Source organism: Rosa chinensis, chromosome 4 (genome assembly GCF_002994745.2).
Source record: "Rosa chinensis cultivar Old Blush chromosome 4, RchiOBHm-V2, whole genome shotgun sequence".
In the NCBI taxonomy this organism is placed as follows: domain Eukaryota; kingdom Viridiplantae; phylum Streptophyta; class Magnoliopsida; order Rosales; family Rosaceae; genus Rosa; species Rosa chinensis.
In genome coordinates this window covers 38,898,267-38,908,408 of record NC_037091.1, presented here as the reverse complement: position 1 = coordinate 38,908,408, position 10,142 = coordinate 38,898,267, and the positions used below count along the sequence as shown (strand labels likewise).

At 38.6% G+C, this 10,142-nt stretch overlaps 1 protein-coding gene across 1 annotated transcript; it reads left to right on the top strand.

Annotated features, from left to right (window-relative positions):
* Positions 1 to 8,758: 8,758 nt before the first annotated feature.
* LOC112199261 lies at positions 8,759 to 9,388 on the top strand. Its single transcript, XM_024340301.1, has one exon. It carries the CDS (start codon positions 8,759 to 8,761, stop codon positions 9,386 to 9,388), a length of 630 nt encoding a protein of 209 aa, XP_024196069.1.
* The last annotated feature ends 754 nt before the right edge of the window (positions 9,389 to 10,142 follow it).

Below are 10,142 nucleotides of genomic sequence, written 5' to 3'. Positions count from 1 at the left end.
CAAGGAACTTGCTCAGTCAATAGATGCTTCAGATTTTGACTGATCTGCTTTATTTATTTTATTTTCCAAAACAGTTGTGAAGGCATAATGCCTCATTTTTAGTTAGATTATTGCGTATTCTTAAAGTTTATTTCAATAATTGTTTGAATTAGATTTCTGAACAAGACCTTAATTTGATTATCGTTGGCTTATTAATAAATTTCGGATTTTATTCTGAAGCATTGAATTTATTCGATTTTTATGTACCACATGTTAGCCAAATAGCCACCCTCAAGTATAAGGGGTACAAGTAATAGTATAGGGATTTAAGAAAGGTTGTCGAACCCACGAGGATTGGATTCCTTTCACTAGCTAGGGTGTTAACCTAAGGAGAGCTAGAATATGCAAATGTATAATCAAAAACCTAAATTCACAAGGAAATCTAGGCTCATGGTGAGTATGTGCATTGTGGTGATAGTGAAATTGTTGGTTGGGTAGAGTAGTGAACCAAATTAAATTAAATGCTCAAATATAAACTAAATTACTCTAAACTAAACTAGTAATATAATGGATGAAGTTAGGGGTTGGATTGTCTACCACTAACCTCCCTTGCAAGTATTGAAGTTCAAATACAAGTGATGCTATTCTAATTTCCCAATTACCCTCTTTGCATCCGGATAAGACTACAAAGGCTTAAACTCCTTTTATTTTATCAATTTCCACCGGATAAGTGCGAAACTCTACCCAAGAATAAGTTATATTACCGGATAAGTATCAATTCCTTGCTCCTAGATGCATAAAGATTTGAGTTTAGATAATCAAGCAAGCAAACCAATCCTAGATCTAGGTGATTTTAACTCACTACCCTCACATGCACATAGAAGATGCTATCATGCTATTAATGTTCAACGTTAACTACTCCCTAAACATTTTTTCATGAGATGACAAACACAACACATTCAAAATAGTTAAGTTTGAATGAATGCATTCACTTCTTGAATTAGCATATGAAGATGAAAATCACAAATAACAACAAATGTCAATTAAAACATCAATTCATACAAGTTTGGCTACGGCTTTCAACCCTAGCCCAAACAAAGTAACTACTCACTCATAATCATACAAATTGGCATCAAATCTATAAAGTAAATCAAGGTAAATTAAAGAGTTAAGGGAAGAAAGAACTAGTTGAAGCTTGACAAATCAATGGGTAGCTACTCCTTCATTTTTCTCCTTCAATGCTCCTTGAATCCTCCTTGATGATGGAATGGATGGATATGAACTTCTTGATGGTGATGATGAATGAAATGGTGATGAAGATATGATGCTCCTTTGGCTAACTTTGAGTGGTGGTGATGAAGTTTATGGTGGTGGAAGATGGTAGTTGTGGTGGTGATGATGGAGTAGATTGGGTATTGTGGGTTTGGATTTTGGGAGGTGGAGATGGAGGTTTTGTGAAGGAGATGAAGAGAGAAATCAGATGTAATGGGATGAAGGAATTCTTCTTTGAGAGTGAGAGGAGAATGTGTTTAAATAGGGAAGAAAAAGAAGAGTGAAAGGATGAGTGGCAGAAAAATAATGAAAGTGGAGTATGGAAGGGGTTTGTAAAATATAGAAAAGATGGAGTAATGATGAGATGAAAGCAAAGCATGAAGGTGCAGAAATATGGAAGTGATGATGATATATTAAAGAGAATGGAGTAGAAAAATATATCCAAGGAAAAAGAGAAAAGCATCTAGCTTTCTTCATGTGGGTGGGAATATGTTGAGCTGTTTTTCAGGTCACTTTCTGCCCCTTTATTCCTTCAATTATATCTCCACCAAGAATTCCGAATGGGCCTCTAACTTCTACATATAAAATGTTCCTCCATGAGTCTAGATCATCCTGGTAAAATCTCAGAGTTAAATTCATTGTGGTTCGACGATAAATGCTTCTGAAATACGTACAGGTCAGGTTTTTCAGTTTTCATCTTTCAGAAGATTGGACCGACTGTTTGAAGGCTTTCCACTCAAAAATAGCTCTAGTACTCTTCATAAAAAATGATCTTTGGGATGTCTAGGATGAAACTGGAAAGTTTCAACTCATTTGGAGTTTGTTTGATTAGGCAGCTACCCCTCCTTTCTTGTCTAGCTCACTTTCTCCTAGCCGGAGTAAGAAAATGTTCTAGGGTTGACTTTTTAGTGCATTTCCATTCTTCTCCATCATTTCCTAGCATGATAAGGAAAACATAATAAATATATATATAAATAAACACAAAGGTTAACCAAAAGTACAAGATTAGGGAAATAATGAAATTGGATTAGTCAACATTAAATTTGGACTTTAGAACAAGTAATTTCCATGTTTTAGGGCACAAATATGTATATGAATTATGATCCAACACCACACATATTCACATGGTTCGAAAAAGCACTATAAAGATGTAAAGCAAAACATCTAGAGAAAAAAAATTATTAGAATGAAAAAAAATTTTCATTCTACTAAAATAGTCATGCTCTAAAGAATATGAGTTATATTTTCAAAATTAATAATATATCCCATTTATTTGTAGGAACGTATCGAGGAGAAATCGAGTGCTTAGTTGATAGTGGGACTACCCACACCATATTAAGGAATAGGCAATTATTTATTGGATTAATAGCCTATAATTCGTCTGTGACTACGATGATTGGATCATCACAAGTAATAAAAGGGCGAGGAACTGCCAAATTTTTGCTGTCTAATGGCACAACATTTAAAGTCACAGACGCTCTATATGCACCTAGAGCTAATCGAACCTTATTAAGTTTCAAAGATATTCGTGCCAACGGTTATCATGTAGAAACACACTGTGAGAATGGAATTGAATACCTTTATATTACCTCTAATGAATGTGGAAGGAAATGCATTTTAGAGAAACTTATGAGTCAATCTAGTGGATTGTACCTCACTATGATTCGGATCATTGAATCATATGTTGTCACCAACAATGAAATGTGGGACACTGACTCATACAGGCTTTGGCATGACCCCCTAGGGCACCCTGGTCATGACACAATGATCCGTATTTTGAAGAACTCACACGGACATCTCTTCTTTCGAGTGAAAAATAAAATGAGAGAAAAATCCGCCACACTGAAAGGTGTTGATCCTCGTATTGCTCAAATGCAGCCATTACATTCTGAGGTACCAAAAGCACTACCTCTCTCCCACTATGCCTCATTGACTATTTCAAAGGCACATCACTAGTTTTGCAAAGCCTACTCTTTAGCAAAAACAGGATCGAGACCTTCCTATGCTAAAGATACAAAATAAAACATTCCATTCTTACAAAGGATACAAGGAGACATCTGTGGACCTATCCATCCAGAATGCGGACCATTCAAGTACTTTATGGTTCTAGTGGATGCCTCGACACGCTGGTCACATGTCGTTTTATTGTCCACAAGAAATGTTGTATTTGCAAAACTCCTAGCACAGATTATACGCTTAAGGGTTCACCACCCTGATCACCCTATCAAGTCTATAAGGCTTGATAATGCTGGAGAGTTTACATCAAAAGCATTTGATGATTATTGCATGTCTATTGGGATCGATGTAGAGCATCCTGTACCCCATGTGCATACACAAAATGGTCTCGCAAAAGCCACCATCAAAAGGCTACAGATGGTAGCTAGGGCATTGGTTATGGGCACCAACTTGCCTATATCTGCATGGGGTTATGCAATATTGCACGCAACTTTACTCATTCGTTTCAGACCCACTGCTAGCCAACCATTTTCTGCGTACCAGTTGGTAACTGGATATGAGCCTGACATTTCACACTTACGCATATTTGGTTGCGCCGTATATGTGCCTATTGCGCCCCCACAGCGCACTAAAATGGGTCCTCAGAGACGATTAAGTATTTATGTTGGATACGAATCTCTAATGATTATCCGCTATTTAGAACCCTTGACAGGCGATCTCTTTACCGCTCGATTTGCGGATTGTCACTTTGATGAGACAGTCTTCCCGTCGTTAGGGGGAGATAGGAAAAAGGATTTTCCAAGGGAACGACAGGAATTGTCGTGGTTTGTTCCCACTCTGTCTCATTTTGATCCCCGCACTTCACAATGTGAAAGTGAAGTGAAAAGAATAATCGATCTTCAAAACGTAGCAGATTCGATGCCTGATGCATTCACTGATATCGCAAAAGTGACGAGATCACATATACCAGCTGCAAATGTGCCTGCAAGGTTAGAAGTCCCTAACAAGAGGCACAGTGTCGCAGATAAAGGCACTACAACCAACACTTAGTGGAGGTATGGTTGAGGCCGTGGCTCCTCAAAGGAAGAGGGGGAGGCCACTAGGTTCGATTGACACTCACCCAAGGAAGAAGAGGGCGAGTAAGGCACAAACCGATCCATTAATCATCAATGTAGAGAATCCCTCTCATGAGATTGTCTCTTATTATAGTTATGTCCATGAATCAATACTGGAGGACGCTCCGATGTTTGAAATGATTCCAGAGAACAAAGAAATCTTAATGGATTATGAGAGTGCGTATGAGTTGATAGAAAGATCTTCCATACACATTGATGATGTATTTGCATACACTGTTGCTCAAGAAATCATAGAGCACGATGATATCGAACCGCACTCTGTTGCACAATGTCAACAAAGAGCAGATTGGCCTAAATGGAAAGAAGCAATCCAGGCAGAATTAGATTCTCTGACAAAGAGACAGGTATTTGGTCCGGTAGTGCTAACCCCACCAAGTGTAAAGCCTGTAGGACATAAATGGGTCTTTGTTAGAAAGCGTAATGAGAAGAATGAAGTCCTGAGGTACAAGGCTCGCCTTGTGGCACAAGGTTTCTCCCAACGCCCTGGAATTGACTACGAGGAGACATACTCTCCGGTAATGGACGTTATAACGTTCCGCTACTTAGTTAGCCTAGTAGTTTCCGAAGGACTGAAAATGCAGCTCATGGATGTGGTGACTGCATATCTCTATGGGGATCTAGATTCAGAGATATATATGAAAGTGCCTGATGGCCTTACATTACCCAAATCAAGTGACTCTAAACCACGGAGTGCGTTTGCAATTACGTTGAAACGCTCACTTTACGGATTGAAACAATTTGGGCGGATGTGGTATACCCGTCTAAGTGACTACTTGATTGGGAAGGGATATAAGAACGATGAACTATGCCCCTGCGTATTCATAAAGAAAACAAGTTTCGGATTTGCAATTGTAGCAGTATATGTCGATGATATGAACATAATAGGCACTCTTGATGAAATAAGAGAAACCGCGAGCTACTTGAAATCCGAATTTGAGATGAAGGATCTTGGGAAAACTCGATTCTGTCTAGGCCTTGAACTAGAACACCGAGTTTGTGGAATACTAATCCACCAGTCTGCGTATGTCCAAAAGATGCTCAGGCGATTTAACATGGACAAAGCGCATCCTGCTAGCACTCCTATGATCAGTCGAAGTTTGGATGCAAAGAAAGATCCATTTCGTCCAAAGGAAGATGACAAAGAGGTGTTGGGAGCTGAAATTCCCTACCTAAGTGCAATAGGCGCATTATTGTACTTAGCCCAATGTACTCGACCAGATATTGCATTCTCAGTGAACTTGTTAGCTAGATTTAGCTCAGCACCAACGCAGCGTCACTGGAATGGTATCAAGAACATTTTCAGATACCTAAAAGGAACCATTGACTTGGGACTGTTCTTTCCCTACAGAGAGACAAGAGGGACCGTAGATGGAACTGCAATCCCTGAAGGAAATATTGATGGTGAAAGTGCCACACACTACACCGAAACGCCAAATGATGTTTTGGTTGGTTTTGCTGATGCTGGGTACCTCTCTGACCTACATAAAGGTCGTTCCCAAACTGGTTATGTATTTACCAATGGGAACACGGCGATATCTTGGAGATCAACCAAGCAAACCCTTGTGGCTACCTCCTAGAACCACTCAGAGATCATCACTCTACATGAGGCGGTTCGTGAGTGTGTATGGTTAAGAGCTATCATCACACATATTCGAGGGACAAGTGGTTTGAGTTCTACCACTGAAGAGCCTACTTGCATTTATGAAGATAATGCAGCTTGCATCGAACAGATGAAGATAGGATATATCAAGGGTGATAATACAAAACACATATCGCCAAAGTTTTTCTACAATCAGCAACAACAAGCCTTCCTCAAGATTCAAGTTAATCAAGTAAGGTCTGAGGAGAATGTGGCAGATTTGTTCACCAAATCATTTCCTAAGGCCATATTTGAGAAACATGTGAAAAGCATAGGAATGCGAAGACTTTCCAAGCTTCATTGATTAATGTAAAGATCAGGGGGAGGTGTAGACGCCAGGGGGAGTCTAACACACACATGTCATTCTCAAATGTAGAAGGTGCGTTGTGCTCTTTTCCTTCGACCAAGTTTTATTCTTTGTCCCACAGGGTTTTTATTGTTACTTGGCAAGGTTTTTAGTGAGGCAACAACTTATGCACCATTTCGTCTTTGACTAGACACAAGGGGGAGTGTTAAAGGAAAAGCACATTATGTGCCTTCGTCAAAGAAACAGACGAAGAGGGAATCAAGCAATTACAAATCACAGCTCAATCAGCATTTAGTATCATCAATGTAATTGATATTTCCGTTGTAATCCTATCCCTATATAAAGGGTTTATGAATGAAATGAGTAGACCATTCCCATCCATTTTTACTTTTACATCTTACTCTTTTTTTTTTTTTTTTTTTTTTGATGACCTTCACAATGTGGAAAAACTTGATGCCTCTAAGATTTTATAAAATTCAATATATGTTAATATCTTCATGATCTATATAGTCATGACATATTAAAATCGGTAAAACCATGGCTCAGTCAGTTGTTTTGAAAACGAAGTGATTGATGATGATGTATTCATGTATCCAAGATATATTTGATGATTTTATAACCTCTTTCATTATGTTTCGACCAATTTGATTACTTGCTAGTTCTTCATGTGAACTACAATTATTTCATTTATCATTAACGTTCATGTATGATCTTGAAGAGAGGTCGATTCTATCATGATCAAAGATGAGGAGAAAATTTAACCTATAAAAAAATATTTAATTATTATTTTGATATATAAAGCATTTAATGTTCAAAAAAAAAACATTTAATTCTTATTTTATTTTTGTAGATTGTTTTTTGTTTATTTATTAATAAGGGGCATAGATGAAAGTTCGACGGCAAAGAAATATAGACATGTGCATTAAGTAATTGGGGATGTATATATAAAACTTCTCATCGGAGAATTGAGAGCAGCAACTAAAGATCCAATTGATAGAGGAAGCGCCATAGAGATTAAGCAGGGACTGGACCATGTCGAATTTTGCGAATTCTGAAAACAAAGTAAATCAAGAGGAAGGAGGTGACCTCCTTGGAGAGAGAAATGATGGAAGTGGCTGAATGCAGGCGAGATGTGAATCTGATTGTGAAAACAATAAGGGAATATGAGCGGCAACTTGGAACAGAAATGTGACAAGAAGAAGTCCAGACAATGTTTCTACGTGCGGCCACCTGAGGAACGAGAGAGAACTGTCTTTGTGTGCACACCTCAATTACCAGAGAGAAAGTGCAGGAACCGGAAAAAATTACTGTAACCCACTCCTTAGACCTGAGGACAATACCAAAACCACTCAGCAAACTAGCAAACTTACCCTATATAGTTTGGTTTACTAATCAATGTCTTACATGGTATGTTGAATTTCAATGATGTTTGATTCTTTGGAAGTTTGAATTCAATCTCTATGCAGAGTAATTATGAACAATGGAAACAGAAAATTAAGCTGAAGAACAGTACTTCATCATTTAATATATCATCAGTCATTGATCTAATTTTGATCCTCTATAGAATAATGGGGTCTCCTACTCCCCCCTCAATCATCATTCTAACAATTTTAGACATCAATTTAGATTTTCAAAAACTATATTAAAGTGAATAATACAATGCGTGTCAAATCTAGAATGAGTATACCAAAGTAATAATCCAATACCAAAGTAATAATCCAATAGTCCAAGGAATACTGCTTTCTGAGAACGCCCCTCACTCGCCTTTCCCAAAAGCCTAGCCATTACCTAACTTTCGTACCGATTGACCACTGTTGATTTCCATCTTTTCCTGCTCCAATTGTCTACCTAATCTCACTGGTGGCATCGCCAGCCTTTGTGTTCTCCGCCCTTCCATCAGGAAGTGGCAGGGAGTCTGATTTAATGTCAATTTAGCGTAAACGTGTGAAGAATGGCGGGGATATCAGCTCGGCTCTGGAGGCTCTCCTGATGGAAGATCTAGACACCACTGTGCAAAACACTGTTTCTTTGCAACCCCAAATGACCTATGCTAGCACTTTGAAGAACCCAGTCGATCGCTACAGGAAAATCATGATGGAAGAGTTCGAATTCAATGATGATGATTGTACCTACTCTCAAGGTAAACATGGTCTGAACGTTTCATTCTCTGAAAAAGTTCACAATAAGCTTGATTTTGATTGGAGATGTGCTGTTGTTGTCAAATTGATGGGGAAACCCAACTCGACGAACAGTTTTGACTTCATGCTTAGAGGTCTCAGAAGGAAATGGCAGGTGAAAGGAGGTTGGCAGCTTAATGACCTTGCTAATGATTTCTATATTGTGAAATTCAACCTGGAATAAGATATGAACCATGCTCTCTGTGGAGGACCATGGATCTTAGCTGGACAAACCCTTATTATTAGAAAATGGAGACCTGACTTTGACCCCATGAAGGAATTCATTGGCAAAATGGCTCTCTGGGTGAGAATTTTTGGCCTACCTGTTAAATTCTTCAAGGATTTCACTGTAGCAAAAATTGGTAAGATCCTTGGAGATGTGGTCAAAGTGGACAAACTCACTATTGGCCAAGCTAGGGGACAATTTTCTAGAGTGTGCATTGACATTGATCTTAGTAAGCCCCTGCGTCCATTTGTCGAAGTGGAATCCATTGCATATCAAGTTGTCTATGAAGGCATTTCATTGATCTGTTTTGAGTGTGGTTGTTTTGGTCATGCTAAAGACAAATGCCCTACTCTTAAGGTTAATGATAATACTCACTCCAAGCAACCAACTATGAATTATGATGATGTGACTAATCATGCCAAAAATGTTGAGAATGAGGTGGCTGACGTGAGTGACGTGAGTATGCAGCAAAGTGTCCCTCAAAATGATGTGATTAAAGAGGACATGGGTCCATGGATGTTGATGAGCTACAGAAATAAAAAGAAAAGTGGTGATACTAGCAGTAATAAGAAATCTTCTGCTACTGGCTCTAGATTTGCTGTGCTTCAAGATGAGACTGTGGCTGATTCTGAACTGCCTGGAAAGACTATTGATGACAATAATAATGAACAGTCCCCTACTATTGTGAAATTGTAGCAGAGTTTCCATGAGAAAAAAAAAAGAAGATCCCAAGCCCTACCAAAGTTGTCGATACCCCTGCTGGTGTCTCCTCTAGCAAGCAGCCTGCTACTGAGAAAGCCTCTTATCCTATGGATAAAACCACTGGCCCCAAATCCAAGAACCTTCTAAGAGCACCAATGAAAGAAGTGTCCAATTTTGGAAGCTGCATTAGATCTAAGACTGACCTGCACTATCAGAGAAAGACCAAAGGGCTGCCCAATTTTGTGATCAAACATCAGACTCACGTTTTCAAAAAACTTTCTTTTGAAAAGGTGAGCTCTAATGTTATGGGGAATGGAATTTCAGCCATTTTTGGGTATACTCCCCCTGATGAGCATCCTATTAAACCTGATATTCAAAGTTCCCTTGTTCATGATGCTGACAAATTTGTGGAAAATATTTTTGTTGACAATAGCATGTTGACCACTAATGATAACCTACCCTCTCAAAATGGTGAGGGTATGGTTGATGCCTAATTGGGAACTCCACCCTTCCCTTATTTGCAGTTCCAATGTTTAAAGTCTTATTTTGGAATGCTAGGGGTGCAGGTAGTGATAATTTCAGATCTGCTATTGCAGACCTTGTTAAACTTCACTCTATTGATATTTTGGCCATTTGTGAACCTAAAGTTCAATTTTCAAGAGCCTGTAATGCTCTTAAATGGTTTCACTGATTTAAGAATTGTTGAGGATGAAGGTTTCTCTGGCGGTCTTTGGCTTCTATGGAATAA